The sequence below is a fragment of the Gastrolobium bilobum genome, unplaced genomic scaffold (assembly GCF_033153095.1).
Source record: "Gastrolobium bilobum isolate Gb01-03AN ecotype WA unplaced genomic scaffold, APGP_CSIRO_Gbil_v1 utg36521, whole genome shotgun sequence".
NCBI lineage: Eukaryota > Viridiplantae > Streptophyta > Magnoliopsida > Fabales > Fabaceae > Gastrolobium > Gastrolobium bilobum.
In genome coordinates this window covers 53,788-70,674 of record NW_026899958.1, presented here as the reverse complement: position 1 = coordinate 70,674, position 16,887 = coordinate 53,788, and the positions used below count along the sequence as shown (strand labels likewise).

The window sequence follows — 16,887 nt, the reverse complement described above, 5'->3', positions numbered from 1 at the left end:
TTATAAACTTTAAAACAACGTCGTTTTAGAATTGTAAAAAATAATTTTATCCCCTGTGTAGGAGAAATATTAATTCCACAAATAAATTGCTGAAAAAAATAACAAAAAAGAATTGAAACGTAATATCCCAACAAACTGGTTACGAGAAGAAGAGAAAAAAATAAAACAAGAAACAAAAATAATATTGTCATGGGAATTGTATTTTTTTTTTAAAGTAGAAGTTATCTCCACCCTTATGATTCGCTTTTATTTTTTTGTTGTCACCAATTTTCCTCACATTCATTTTCGTTTCTTTTTCTCTCCATCCCCAACTAATTTTTCTCCCCCAAATTCCCATGAGTCTTTCTTTCTTTTATCTTCTCTAAATTCTTTTTTACAAAATCATGAAAATGAACTCATGACTTTATTTATAGGAAAAATTTTGGGTGTAAAGTTTCTCATGTTATAACATGAGAAATATTCCGTCAAAGATAGTTACGGAATTTTTGACGGAAATATAGTTCCGTTTGAAATAGAGACGGGAAAAATTTTCGTTGAAATTTGAAACGGAAATGTGCAACGGAAAATAAATTCCGTCAAAAATTTTGACAGAAAATAAATTCCGTTGAAATTTTCTGTCAAAAATTTATCATATAATATTTGTAATTGAAAATTATTGACGGACGACAAATTCCGTTGATAATTACAACGGAATATTTATTCCGTTGAAAATTTCAACGGAGTTTTTCCGTTGAAATTTGAAACGGCATAATATTCCGTTGAAAATTCAAACAGAATTTTTTTCTGTCGAAAAATGCAACGGATTTTTTCTGTCGAAAATTTCAACGGAATATTTTCGTCAAAAATAGAAACGGAACTTTGGTCCGTTGAAACTTTCAACGGAATTTTGGTATTTTTCCGTTGGAATTTTCGACGGAAAAATTTTCCGTCGAAAATTCCAACGAAATTTTTTTCCGTTGATAATTTATGAAAAAGCATAAATTTCTTTTATGCAAGAATGCTATCATTTATAATTGTTTATGGTGTTGTGCATATATATTGAAACATTCATCTTTATTCAAATATGCTTCAAACAAAAGAAAAGTACTCGGGCCTTGACATAATTCATCGTATAAATGGCACACACGCCCAATCCCGATGAGGGACAAAACCTCCTAAGCGCAGACTTGCTGGAAAGCCCTCAATAGTAGAATTAAACAATATAAAAAATGAAATCAACGAAAATAAGGGCAACATGAGTGATTAGTGTTGGTGCAACAACAGACGCAATTGTCCCAGACATATATGATACTAATCTGAGTAGAATAAAACAACAACAGACGCAATTGTCCCAGACATCATCATCTTAGAAGAATTTATTTAAGTGAGAGATAGAGAAATGAAATCTCCACCTTTTAGCAACCCCAGAAGTTCTATGACTACAACAGTGAATTTATATAGTAGGTGGGTGGGCTTGCGTGATTCTTTACTTTGACCATTTTATGTTGGTGCATAGTGTATTCCTAAATGACTTGTGAGAGATAATGACTTATTAGTGTCAAAACTTCAACAATTTTTGATTTTTTTTTCATCAAAATTTGCAACGGAATTATATCCGTTAAAAATTACAACGGAATTTTGGTCCGTTGATACTTTCAACGGAATTTTGATCTTTTTCCGTCAAAAATTTCAATGGAATTTTGGTCCGTTGATACTTTCAACGAAATTTTGATCTTTTTCCGTCAAAAATTCCAACGGAATTTTGGTCCGTTGATACTTTCAACGGAAGTTTGTCTTTTTCCGTAAAAAATTCCAACGGAGTTTGGTCCGTTGATAAGTTCAACGGAATTTTGGTATTTTTCCGTCGAAAATTTCAACGGAATTATTTTCCGTTGAAAATTTCCACTAAATTTTTATCTATTGGTAATTTTAAGTGAATTTTTATCCTACATTTTGTTCTTCAAGTAATTAAATCATAAATTTCTTTTATTTAAGAATGCTATCATTTATAATTGTTTATGATGTTGTGCATACATATTGAAACATTCATGTGAGAATGCAAGTAGTCATGACTATCCATATTGAAACATGATGCTAAGATGTACTCACATGAAAATGGATATGATAATACGTAAATATGTTGCTAACATATCCCTGTAATCATCATCTTAGAAGAATTTATTTAAGTGAGATAGAGAAATGAAATTTTCACATTTTAGCAACCCCAGAAGTTCTATGACTACAACGGTGAATTTATATAGTAGGTGGGCGGGCTTGCATGATTCTTTACTTTAACCATTTTATGTAGGTGCAAAGTGTATTCCTAAATGACTCGTAAGAGATAATGACTTATTAGTGTCAAAAATTCAACGACTTTTGCTTTTTTTCCATCAAAAATTGCAACGGAATTTTATCTGTTGAAAATTACAACGGAATTTTGATCTTTTTCCGTCAAAAATTGCAACGGAATTTTGGTCCTTTGATACTTTCAACGGAAGTTTGGTCTTTTTCCGTCAAAAATTTCAACGGAATTTTGGTCCGTTGATACTTTCAACGGAATTTTGGTCTCTTCCCGTCGAAAATTTCAACGGAATTATTTTCCGTTGCAAATTTCCACGGAATTTTTATCCGTTGATAATTTTAACTGAATTTTGTTCCTACATTTTGTTCTTCAAGTAATCACAAGCATTATGAAAAACCATAAATTTCTTTTATGCAATAATGCTATCATTTATAATTTCTTATGGTGTTGTGCATACATATTGAAACATTCTCATGAGAATGCAAATAGTCATGACTATCCACAACTATAAGTGTTGAAGTAATGAGTGAAGTTATAAGTATACAAATATGATGCTCAGATGTACTTACATGGATATTCAAAAACGATGCTCATACACTACAATAGTTCAAGTATTTTGCGGAGGTTATGTTTGCAAATTGTGGAGGCCTTTGACCCCCACTACATATATTTGTGCATTCATAAAGAACGCCAGTTTCACATGCGTCACAACATAATTTTTGTCATTTATGTGTGCAACGCTACTATTTGTTCGAGTATTTTTCTGGAGGTTATAGACCCCCACAATATATGTAAGACTATGGATTTAATGATTTCTTATTTAATGTAAGACTATGGATTGTTTTAAGGAATAATTTGAACTAAATTTATAAAAAATAATGATTATATAGACCATGATTTATATTATAAAAATAATAATTATATTGACCATGATTTATAAAATATCATGAATTTATAATTAGCACACAATATTGTTGGTTTGGTGTTTGTCATTTTAAATGACATAAGTTATGTCTTTTTAGGAGAGAGATAGACACAGAAAACAGAAATCATGGGAGAGAGAAAGTGGATGGTTTTTTTTAATTTAAAATTTAAATAAAAAATATGTGTCAGTCTCTCTCTTAAAAGGACATAATGTTATGTCGTTTAAAATGACAAATATTTTTTCCTAATAAAATATATCACTTTACTTATAATTTGTTAACATTCTTAGCAAAATAGTTATAGAGTATTATTCTTTTACAAATTAGCAATTAATTATCATTTTCGTTATAATTATATAACTTAGTAATCCCTTTTAAAATTTGGTAGTCTTTCGCTCTTTTCGCATTCCCTCTTTGTACAAATTATTTCCCTCCCTTCTAATTTTTCACAATCGAAATATCCTGCTTTTTTTTTTCTTTATGTTTTCCCAAATAGTTTCTTATTCCTGAACCAACTCTCATTCAAATATTTTAAGAAACAATAAACCTTATCAAATAGTCCATTCCCGAAAACTTTCAAAACTCAGCCTTGAATTCCGGTAAGAAATCCCTCTCCACGATCGCCAACACCATAAGTGCCACCGCCGCAGCCTTCCTCATCGCCCAATCGACGCTGCTCAACAATTCCACCAAGCAAAGAACCAAATTCCTCAAGGCTGCGTGGCTGGACGCATAAGGCAGGTATTTTGTAATTTTTCATGAGCTTTTAATTTTTTATTAGCTTTTACCATCTTCAGAATTTCTGTTCTCAAATTTAATACCTGACAATTTAATTTTCTTGAAGGCTTCAAAAGCTTTATGGAGGAAATGTGTATGTGGGTCTTCGAATTCCCGATGCTGATTCTGGTTCTCCACAGAGCATTGATATGGTTCTTGTCACTAAAGCGTATTATCACTTCCCCCATCATTTTTTTTTTCTTCTCAGCTTTTGCAAAGTATCTTATATTGTTTTACTTGTTTTACTAGCGGCCATTGTTGGGGAGATTAAGAACAGAAACACATTGGTTCATTGAGACTTGAGGTGACAGGTTAATTTGTTAATTTAAGACCTTTACATTATTATTGAGATTGTGCTCACAATGTGTTCGATCATTTGCTTCACTGGCCTACGCATGCTGCATTGTAATTTAAACTTGTAAACTTTTTTTCCCATATCAAAGTTGGTTATTGTATAGGCTATATTGAACCTGCGATGGTGATCTGCATGAACCTGTGATAGTGAGTTATATGTGGAGTGTGCACTGTACATTGATGGAGCACCATTTGGCCTTCCCACAAGAACAAGGTTTTTATACTTTTTGCAGTTTATGTTTTACAGAACTTTTAAGACATTTTACTATAAAAATTCTGGTCCATTTTCACCTGGACTTACTGAAGGAATGATTTTTATGGGATAGGATTTCTTTTCGTTATTTAGCTCTTCAATTATACTATTATGATTGAGATTATTTTTTTATAATTTTTTTCATTTCCATGTGCTCCAACCTCCGTTGGTATTGTGTTAAAAATAAAGATTTAAATACAAATACTGTTATCATGCTTTATTTGTGTCATAGAATCGTATGTCTCATTGATTGAGAGATATGCCTTATATAATTTCCAAAAAAAAAGGAGATATGCCTTATAGAAACATGATTACAGTAGTAGATTAAAGATATAAAATAATTTGAATTAGCTAAAAGTTAGGTTATTATAATTTTAATTAATTTAATATCAACCGTTATGATTTACTAATCAAATCATATTCAAAGCCAATTAATGCCGTTGTTATAGTTTGCTAATCATGATCCTATTGGACATTAATTAATGTCAACTGTTACAATTAATGTCTAAACAAATCCTATTTCAACAGTTAATATCACGATCCTATTGTATTTAAATTATCTCTTCTTTGTACATCTCTTTTATTTTGTATTTAAATTATCTTGTGGCAGATTCTACAATTAGAGCAAAGGCTACAAGACTAATTTCAAGTCAGATTCACATTAGAAATGGCACTTGGATACAACCTATGTCTCTTGTTAATCACTTGGATCCAGGGCTCAGTGTGACAACTCACTAGATTAGAATTTAACATGATTGAGGTATCCTAATTTTTCCTATGCGTTATTTGATTAGGTTTACCTTCACACGCATTTCTTAGAATTTTTACCTCTGTTGTTCTGTTTGATGTGGATATTGGATTGGTCTTGAAATAGAGTGAAGTGTGAAATTATTTTACTTATAATTTTTTTTTTATTGCAGATCCTTCATGACAAACAAATAGTGCGTATTTTGGTGGCTAGCGCAAGTGTTAAGACATCAGCCTTTAGTTAGCATTTTTTTTCTTCTATTTCATGTATTTTTTTTAGACTTCATTTGAATTTAAGTTATCTTGTTAATACATATTAATTTTACACTTTGAATATTATTATAATAATTTTCAAAGAATATTTAATTGTTAGAAGCATTTTTCATATTTAGGAAAATTTTCTTTTAATTAAAATTTAGAATTTTTTTTTTCATTTTGATTGTATGTAATTGTAGTATATTTTAAATGATTTTTTAAAAATAATAGTCAATGGCTGCTTATTCCGATGGTTGAGAAAATCGACTCCAAATCACGCAGATGGATTTAGTGGCTCCATATTCGTAGACAATTTTCAAAATGACGTTAATATTTATGCTGACAGTTTAAAATGTCATCAATATTTGTTGAATTAAAATTCATATGAATTTAATATTTTTAAAAAAATTAAAAAATATTATTTTCGATGGAATTCTATGTACATTCCGTTGTAAACGGTTAAGAATTTTCAACGGAATCAATTCCGTTGAAAATTTCGAAGGAGTTATAGATAAATTTTGTTGCAAACTGTTATAGAAATTTTGGGTGGAATTTTTTACCGTTAAAATTTTCAAAGGAATTATATATAAAAACTGTTGGAAACTGAAACGAAACTTTTCGACAGAATTATTTTCCATTGAAAGTATAGACGGAATTGTAGTTAAATTCCGTCGAAAATTGTGACGGAATTTTTCAACAGAAATTAATTTCGTCAAAAATTTCAACGGAATTTTTTGTTAATTTCTGTTGCAAATTAAGACAGAATTTTTTGACGGATATATTTTCTGTTGAAATTTTCAACGGAATTTATTATTTTAATATTATTTCATGACTTCTTTTATTGACGGAAAAGTAAGGCTTCCAACGGAATACATTCCGTTGAAGTTTTCAACGGAAAAATATTCCGTTGTAAATTTCAACGGAAAAAAAAATTCTGTTGCCTTTCGACGAAGGATTATCCAACAGCAGAATTCCGTTGAAAATTTCGTGGAAAAATGACTTTTCAACGAAATTTTCATAATTTTCAACGGAATTTTTCCGTTGAAAATATTAATATTAATATTTCTAGTAGTGTTATAGGAAATAAAATTATCTTCTATACACATAAAAATATTGGACCTGTGTGGACTGTACGAGTAGAAGAGAGAGAAAGAGAAAAATTAAGTCTCACATAATTTTTTAGTGTAAAAGAAATAATTTTACTCCTACAAAATATTAGAAATTTTAAACTCAAAATTTTTTAGTATACAAATAATTACTTTAATAATAAAATATTATAATTGTTATTTACTATATACACAAGAAATTAATTACAAATTATGTTTCTTACATTTTAATCTTTGTGAAGTTTTTAAACAATATATATCAATACAATATTGATGGCCTAATCGATTTCTGGGTGCAGATCACAAATTACAGATAACACCCTTTGAGTGATGACCGATGACCATTGACACCCTTTGAGCTGCTTAGTTAAAAAAAAAAAAAAAAAAAATTAAAATTTTCCAAAAGAAGAACCTATTTTTTATTTTTACCAAAAAAATCAATTTTTCGCTTCAGTTTTGTGAGGAAACAAACAAGCATTGATAAATAAACATCAATATAAAAATATAAAGCAATAGTAAGAAACTAAGAACACTTCGAAGGAGAAGTGGCAAACCTGGATGGAATCTGCGGGCGGATCCAAGTGTTAGAGAAGGGGGGCAAGTGCCCACCCTTAAAATTTGATGCAAAAATATAAAAATATTTTTCTCTTAAAATTCAAATTTTCCTAATTTAATTTTGGGGTAGGATATTGTAACAACTAAATAGTGTTACCACCAATATTACTACAAATTAATTTTACCATTAGATCGATTATGTTGATCCAACAGTTATATTTATTTCTATCTTTGTATGGTTATGATTTCCCATATTTAATACTTTATATTTAGTTTCATCTTTGTATGATTATAATTTCCCATATTTAATGATTTTACATTAAATATGGAGATCATAACCATACAAGATGAAAATAAACATAATCGTTAGATCAACATAATCGATCTAACGGTGAAATTGATTGGTAGTAACATTGGTGATAACCCTAGTTGATTGTTACGATATCCTACCCCTTTAATTTTCCTCCTTCTATTTTATTTTCTCATAAGTTTTTTTTTTTCTCCTCCACTTTCATTATCCAAACCTAACAGTTGAGAGCTCGTTTGCATCTACATACTGATTCATCTCCTCTCAAACCTCAATCTTCATTATTAGAAGTTGTTGGAACATTTTTTTTTTCTCCATCATCGGTCAAGTTGAGTCGCAATTTGTCCAAATCTAGATCTAAACTAGACCCAGCCAGTCGGCACCTGCTCGCAAGTCGCGTTCCAGACCAGACCCAGATCTATATGTACTTAAATAGTGCCCACCCTTTATTAATTTTCTGGATCCGCCACACGGTGTGAGGAACGGCGTCGAGGTTTTGAAGGGCTCTGTTTCTTTGTTTGCTTTAAAGACGAAGTCACAAAACAAATGAGAGGTTCACTTCAGCTGTTCAAACAGAGGCTTCAGAGATGAAAAAAAAGAAGAGAAAGTAGGATTTTTTAGGGTGAGTTTGAGATTTCGGAGAGAGGATTTAAATTCGGTCACTGTTTAAACAAATTCAAATATTTTACGATTTTACGCTCTAGGAAGAAGATTTTAACGATTTCATCTTGGATATAATTTTATGAGAAATCTAAATCGTTTTAGCAAAAATAAATTGTTAAAATCGGGATTTTAATATTTAAATCCGGATTTTAATTACCATGGATAGACTCATATAACTACTTTAATATTATTGATTAACTTTAGACAATGGTAACGATAGTGTGGGTAAATGGATTTTCCTATTTGGAAGGTAAAACAATTCTATTTTAATACAAAAAGAGCAACTATATTAAAGGTATAACTATATCATGAAAAAGTAATATATATATATATATATATATATATATAACTTTAACATATTATTATTATTATTTAGAGGTTTATAAATCTCATTTTTTGTTACTTTTGATAAAAGAGTGTAAACTCGTATAGTGCTGAAAATATGTTAATTTGCTCGCAATTTTCATGTATAAACAATAATTTTAATTATATTTATTTTAAATTTCAAATAATATAAATAATAAAAAAATAGTTTGCAAATAACGTTGCCCTACCGTAAATGCAGAGAATGTTGTCTCACGTCCCAATTCACAAAATCTAAAAGGAAAGTAACGATTAAGAAACACGGGTAGTTCATTTGGTGTATAAAAATTGAACAATGGAGAAAAAAAGATTTTGGTTAGATTTTCATATATATTCTTTGGGAGGAGTTTAAAATCTTTATCCTGACTCATTCCGTTCTCCAGTTTAATTCGATAGCCGATTCAAAGAGTCAAAAATAGTGAAAATGTAAAGAGATAAAAAAAAAATAACGATTAAGCTTTGCGCTTTTACTTTTTATATTTTGACTATGTTTTTTTTTTTTTTTTTTAACGATTCACATCGATTAAAATCATCATTTCTATAAGCAAAATACCACATATATTTTAGGAAAAGAACACGACACAATCACTTAAACCTTCACATAACTCTCAAGAGTATGCTTCCTAGGCTAATACAAACGAAGTTCAGAACAAGACATAACAAAAAAATAACATAACAGAACATGCATGTTTTAAAGAACGAAATTCACAACTGGCAAATCCATCAGGTTTGAAACGTTGCTGCCACCAATGCAAGTCCAAGCGACACCCATTTTCCATACACACCAATCTTCACAGCGGCAGAGTTCACTTCAGAGGGGTTAACCTGTGATGAATCAGAGGATGATGCAGTATCCTTATCAGGTTTAGGTGCCTTTGCAGTATCAGCAGAAGGCTCTGGTGCCAAAGACGGTGCTTTTGATGGTGCCTTAGCAACTGCAAAGAAATCCGAAGGAAGAAGTACCTTTCCCACTTTATAAATAGCAAGATGCTTATCCGAATATATTATACCATTGATGGTAGTGTTAACCTCCCCTGTTGATATGTTCACACTCCCACCATAACTTACCACGTTCAGTTCCACCTTTCCTGGTTTAGCACCTGCCAGTGTTCTCACAGGGTTTGTCAGAGTATCAAAGTTTGAGCTAGACACATAATCTGAAATAACGTGGAACTGTAAGAGTTCAAGCTTTTGTCCGTCAGAAAGAGAGTTGAGGAACCCTGCTTTGAGTTCTGAGAAGGCACTGTCATCTGGTGCTAGAATGGTTAAGCCACCAGATTTTGTAGTTACAAGCTGTGCATTGAGTTGGTTGATCAATTGGGTGGTTTTCATTAGACGAATTAGAACATTGAATGACTTGGCTTTCCTCAAAATTCCCACAATGTCAATGGCTGCATTGTCAGGGGTGCTATCACTTGGTGATTGTGGTAATGATGGAACCAATGGTTTAGGTGCTGCAGCTGGTGGGGTAGGGGTAGATTGTACTGGGGCAATCGTTGGTGATTGAGCTAGAGTGTTTGTGGAATACAAGAGGGAAAGTAGTAGTGCTAGTGAGAAGGGCAAGAGAAATTGCTTCTTCAACATTATGTTGGTTTTGGTGAATGAAGGTTTTGATGATTTTGGAAAGATATGCAAATGGTAGGAAATGTACTTGCAATTTGCACTTGATGCATTGATGATATGGAGGAGTAGGCTTTTATTGAGGCGGGGAGAGAATGACTGGTAGGTTAATGGCTCAATTTTGAAACCTTAAATTGTGATTTGTGAACATATATCTTGGTATGTGGCAAGGGGATTAAGGGGTTGCATCAATTAAGGTGGATATGGGAGTAACAGATTTGGGTGATGGAGCAGTAAGTTCTTGCTTGGAGGGCCACCCCAAACAGGCTCTCATAATCAAATAGTGATTGAATGAAAGGATGTTGTATTGAAACATCTTACTTAGATTTTAAATGACAAACGCTCAAGGAGATATAAATTATCAACTTTAATTTATTGGCAAAAGCACCGTAGACTGTTGGCTAAAAGATTTTTTCAGATAAAGTAATTTCATATGTTTTGCCAAACTTTAATGGTGCGGGACTCATTATGCAACAACCAGGTACGTGTTTCATTGTATTAGTTTGACAAAATATATGAAATATGTTTTAATTGGACAAATCTTTTACCCAACAATCTTAATAGAGTGCTTTTGACTGAATGTATGTAATAACTTCAAGAAAGATGATTATATATGGACAATAGTTTAACATATATAAGATTAAAGGGAAAAATTACTATTATGCTACATGTGATATATTTCTCTCCTACACATCCTTCGATAACCGGGTCATTTTTTTCTTTTCTTTTCTTTTCTTTTTATTTTTCAGATGGTGGAGCCCACAAGTTTATCTCTATGACATGAGATAACTTATCTCCTTCAACGTGAGATTAATAAAACTCAAGATTAAAAGTTTGTTTGGATGAGCTATTTTCTCTTCAAAATTTATTTTTTTAAAGAAAAAAAACACTTCTCATTATAAATTCGTTTAGATATCTATTTTAAAAATGGGTTTTCGTTTTATCCTTTAACATAACACAACAAAATTTCCTACTCTCACAACATTTTGTGGGGCCCACACTTTTTAAAACAAAAAAATAAATAAAAAATTAAGGCACGCAAAACGAATCTCTATAACATTACACAATCACTTTTCCTACAACATAACTCTTATAAAACCCTTTAAAAATATAGAAATCTTGAGCAAGTGCAAGAGGTCTTGAGGCTCTCAAAGAGTGCTTCACTCTTCGCCCAGCTTCTACACCGAACTTTGTCACAAAACAATTAAGAATCTATTTTTTTCAAAAGCTAATAATTTTAGTTTCTAAAAAAAAGCAGAAGTCAAAATTTAAATATTTTTTTAAATTTAAATATCTTTAATATTTGTAAAAAACACTTTTTAAAATAAATGAGGCATAAAAACTGCTTCTTTTATCGGGGCAAATAAACGGACTCTAAGTATGTTAGAAATGCACCTATTTTTCATAGATTATTACTTTGAATGTATATGATAAGATGTATCTACATTCTTAGAAACAATTTTTGTTTTGCCCTCTCAGCTACACCCGTCCTCCGCAAAAAATAAGTTACGCATGTTGATATTCTACAGGTGAAAAAAAATAAAAAATTCCACGCATGTAATAGGGGAATGCACTTTAATAGAAAATTTATTTATACCGAACATCTCATGCTTCCTTGATAATTACAAAACAGACCCTGGAAAATCTTTGATTACGCCACTGCAGAACTGGGATCGAGGAGAACAATCTCACCTACCTATTGACAATAACGATGCACGGACACGGACACGGGGCACTCCGACACGACACTCCGACACGTTAATTCTAAAAAATGTTAAATTTCGACACGTTGTGACACATTTTTAGATTAAATAATATTTTTAATATATATAATATAATTTACTAATATTTAAGATTATAATTTACTAAAGTAAGAAGTCTACCTGGATAAGAGTTTGCTATACAATAAAACATGACTCCTTTTTTATTTTTAATCATCGTTTTCACCAATAACTAATTTTCCTAAAACAAACTCAACAATTGTTTGGCTATCTACTAAATAATTATTTATATATTGTTATAATAAAATAATTTTTTTAATAAATGATTATTTTTTGCGTGGAACACGAGAAATAATATATTATAAATGTTGACGGTGAATCATAATATATTATAAAGACTTTTGATTCTGTTTTGCTATACATATCTTGTAACGAGAAATAATATATTATAAATGTTCAACTTTGGCGTGTTGTCAGTTAGGACTCGTATTCCAAAACACGCCACTGCCTTTTGAAGGGTTGCTTGCCATGGTAATTTCCTTTTGTTAAAGATTCTAGTTTTCTTACCATAAACCAAATAGAAATACTGAGCCTGTATTAGTTGGATGGGAACGAGAAAGCACTGATGATATCCTATTTAACAGAAAAGGCCGATCCAAGCCTGTGTTGTGCTACCTCGTGATATCTTCGAAGGTGGAGATGCAAGGTTCGGGTGTCGGGTCATAACCCGAAGAAGCTCTTTGAAGAGAGACTCATCGCAGGGTATCGCGAGGGAACCATGGTTGCAGAACCCGTACTCTTCCTCCGCTGTACCAGAACCTCCGCTCGACGACGAGAAGAGAAGGACCAGCGTGAACGAACAACAGAGGATAGGTTTCAGACTTTTTGATTTTTATTAAATATTTTTGATTTTTTTAATTATAATTTTATTTCTTTTTTACAAAAAAAAAAGTCCAAACGTGTCCCAAAATGTGTCCACGTACTTTGACCGCGTGTCGGATTCGGTCAAATTCGCGTGTCCCACTAGTCAACGTGTCCTAAAATGTTAGCCGCGTATCGGACGCGTGTCCGAACGTGTCAGAACGTGTCCGTGTCCGACACGTGTCCGACACTCATTTTTCTCCAAAATTAACGAGTCCGTGTTTCATAGCCTATTCATAAAGGAACAAATTTGCTAACACGTCATAAGGTGGTAACTAGAGATGTTAACATATCGAGTCGAACCGAACTTTGGTCTTAAAAGATTAAATTTGTGTTTAAATATGTCAGTTTGACCAATTCTGTTACCTGTTATAAATATAATTATCGGTCTGTGGCCTGACTTATTTACAAAAAATAAAATCCTGGTTTAGCCTGTTAGCCTCTTTAAAAAAAATAAGACAACAAAAATTTATTCAAACAGAATATACAATTAACAACACAAGTAATTCCATAAATATTCATAAATTCAATGTATATCCAAACAGTCTAATATAGAACAAAATCATTCAAAAAGTCTGTTTAACCAATAAAATGTGGTGAAATGGATTGAGGAGAAAGAGAAAGCTATTACAAGTAGTATAAAAAATATAAAATAATAAACTAGGTAAGCCTGAGAGGCTCTAAGGCCAACCTTTTGAATTGGAGCCTGAGACTTTTTTATTAAACGAGCTTTTATACAAGTTCAAGTTTGGTGCCAACAACCAATTTTAGACATGTAAGCTCAAGCCTTCACGAGCCGAGCCAAAGACCCATGGTTCGTTTAGCACCTCTAGTGGTAACTAACAAAAGTCTTAGAGTAAATATCTTTTTTGGTCCTCAACAAATTTCACAATGCTCGCTTTAGTCCCTAGCAAATAAAAAGGTTATTTGTGGTCCCTAAGAAATTCAAAATGGACCTATTTAGTTGAAATCGTGATCCCTCACAAATTCAAAAAAGATCCACATTAGTCCATCAAAAGGACTAAAATAGGTCCACTTTGAATTTCTTAGGGACCACAAATAGCTTTTTTATTTGTTAGGGACTAAAGCGGGCATCGTAAATTTGCTAAGGACCGAAAATGGTATTTACTCAAAGTCTTATTTGATAGAGGTTGAACTCATTCAGGCATACAACATAATAACATGGATAAATTCATAATTTATCATGTTTTAAGGGATTAAAATGTGCGAATTAACTTTTAAATCTAATTAAACAGTATAAAAACTTATAGTTATTTGATTAAGGTCCTGTTTGAATATTATTTCTAAAAACAGTTTTTTTGGTTTTCAAAATAAAAAAATTCGTTTGATAAAGCCTGTTTTGTAAAAATATTAAAAAATTATAACTTTTTTTTAGAATCAAATTTAAAGAATATGTCCGAGTTGTTTTTATTTTATGTTTTGATTTTTAACTTTCAAAACGAAAGAAACATATAAAACATTTGTTTCCATAACTACTCTACAAAATAGTTTTAAGAACAAAAAAACCAGAACACAGTTAAATAGACCCAAGTGCCATAACTTAACTTTGGAAAATATTGCAAAGTCTAAGTAATTCTTGCATTTTTGTAGATAAATTAAGCTAATTAAAGTAAGGATGTTCTTGGATGAGACACAGAGAATTGGGAGTCAAGAAAGCATATCTATGATTAATGAGGAAAATCATGATGGTTGGGAGAGCTTTTGTTACAAATCAAGGAACTCTATAGAATAGTAATTCATTTGTATTTCTTCTACCTCAAGAGAGGTCATTATATACAAAGTATTAGAGTGACAAATCAGCCATAAATGAAGGAAGAAAATTACAAATAATCAGAAAATTGAAACTTCTAAAATCTCTCCACATAATTCGTACAATCTCTCCATGTAACAGATTTCCTTTAATTGCTACATAAATTGGTCAATCAAATCAGAAATTAAATCCTTCCAATTATAAAAAATATACAACTCAACATTCCCCCTCAAGTTGCAGCATAGATGTCAATCATGTTCAACTTGTCAATTGCACCTTGAAAATTTTTCCGGAAATAGCTTTAGTAAGTATATCAGTTAATTGATCTTCAGACTTAACAAATGGGAACTGTATAATTTTTTGATCTAGCTTCTCCTTGATAAAGTGTCGATTAATCTCCACATGTTTGGTTCGGTCATGTTACACAAGATTATTTGCTATTTCAGTGGCAGCCTTGTTATCACAGTGGAGATTCATTGGTTTGTCATAACAAATTCTCAAGTCTTTTAATACGTTGTTGACCCACAATAGATCACATACTCCTTAAGCCATGCCTCAAAATTCATCTTCTGCACTTGATCTTGCCACTACTTTTTGTTTCTTGCTTTTCCAAGTAACTAAATTACCTTCCACAAAGGTGAAATAGCATGATGTGGAATACCATGTTGTTTTATCTCCAGCCTAATCAGAGTCAGTGTAACCTTCAACACCTATGACATTATTTTTTAAGAACAACAATCCTCAGCCAGAGGCACTCTTTAAGTACCTCAGAATTCGATACAATGCATTCATGTGATCTACGCTTGGTTTGTGCATAAAAAGTATTACAACACTTACGACATATGCAATATCTGGCCTCGTATGAGATGAGTATATCAGTCTTCCAACCAACCTTTGGTATTGATTAATATTTGTTGGCTTTTGATTCAAAAATATTCCAAGCACATGATTGATCTCAATCGGTGTTTCTGTTGGCTTAAGCGCGAGCATTCTAGTTTCAGTGAGGAGATCTAGTACATATTTCCTTTGTGAAAGAAAAATACCTTGTTTTGATCTTGTTATCTCAATTCCCAAGAAGTATTTCAAGTCTCCTAGGTCTTTCATTTCGAATTCACTTGCTTGTTGCTTTTGCAGAAGTTTTATCACATCTATGTCATTGATATACATCCAGCATATGGTGCTTTCTAAGTTAAAAGAATCAAGGAATTAATTATAAATGTGTGAAAATAAGTCATAAATGCAAGAAATATTGATTATTCCTTCTCAATCATTCTCTCACTCAATTTATGCATTTCAATAGCAGGAAACACTAAAAATGAAGTGAAGGAGAGAAGTTGAAGTTGCTGAGTCTCGCGAAAACGCGCGGAGCATGGCGCAAATCGCGCCATTTGGACCAATACCTTCTGTTTCACCGCACGATTTGCGTGACTTCTGGTGCAAATTGCGTGGGTGATACTTATTATTTTTAATTTGATATGAATTACACAAAAGAAGGGCCCAATTGGAGAGAAATTGAAGTAGGTTTTTTCCAAAACCTAATATAAGGATCAGAAACAGAGGGAGGATGCACTTTTGACGACAAGGAAAAGAAAGATAACAAAGAGAGTGAGAATTCTTGGGAGCTTCTTGGAGTTTCAGATATTCGAACGATCAAGACTGAAGATCTTCATCTTTTTTAGGTTCTGAAATTTATTTTCTTTTATATTGATTTTGTCAGACATGAATATGTCTGGCTAGTTTCTATTATTGTGGTAAGGGTCACAACCCTTGATGTGAACCCCTTGTAGTTTGGTTAAATTTTATATTTAATTATTCCAATTGCATTTATTTTATCTTGTTCTTCATCTCATAATTCTTCTAGAACCGATCACTCCATTAGGATTGCGAGGGTTAGAGTTTTCAATAGGGATATTGAGATTCTAGTTCCTGACAAAGGGTAAAATAACGGTTCATGTATGCACTAGGGATAGGCTACCTGAATCGCAAACGTGAAAGATTCACTGATTTAAAAGGCTTAACTTAAAAAGGAATTTCTAAGGGATTATGATTCTAATAGAGTTAATAAGGTCAAAGTTATTAAGGAATTATGGCTTAACCAATCAAATAAAAGATAGTGAATCGTTTGATCAATTGCATAATTGAATGTAAATGTTAATTCCGAGGTGTGGATCATAAAGGTGTTGGCGTCTCTTTACCGTTATATTTTCTCAACCTTTAATCTTTTGTTCTTGAGTTTCTAAAAAAACCTTTGAATTATTTACATTTTCTTG

The 16,887-nt window shown here is 31.7% G+C and overlaps 1 protein-coding gene and 1 long non-coding RNA gene across 2 annotated transcripts; one reads left to right on the top strand and one right to left on the bottom strand.

The window, feature by feature from the left end:
• The first annotated feature begins 4,073 nt into the window (after positions 1-4,073).
• On the top strand, positions 4,074-5,600 carry LOC133294377 (uncharacterized). Its single transcript, XR_009749195.1, has 5 exons — positions 4,074-4,150; positions 4,231-4,285; positions 4,440-4,549; positions 5,199-5,348; positions 5,509-5,600. It is a non-coding gene; the product is annotated as an uncharacterized LOC133294377 (long non-coding RNA).
• A 3,707-nt stretch (positions 5,601-9,307) lies between these two features.
• LOC133294383 (fasciclin-like arabinogalactan protein 12) lies at positions 9,308-10,168 on the bottom strand. The gene has a single exon (XM_061493034.1). It carries the CDS (start codon positions 10,166-10,168, stop codon positions 9,308-9,310), a length of 861 nt encoding a protein of 286 aa, XP_061349018.1.
• Positions 10,169-16,887: the final 6,719 nt, after the last annotated feature.

Bases quoted from the DNA above. Each gene is read 5' to 3' on its own strand.
- LOC133294383 (XM_061493034.1), bottom strand. From the start codon at position 10,168: ATGTTGAAGAAGCAATTTCTCTTGCCCTTCTCACTAGCACTACTACTT.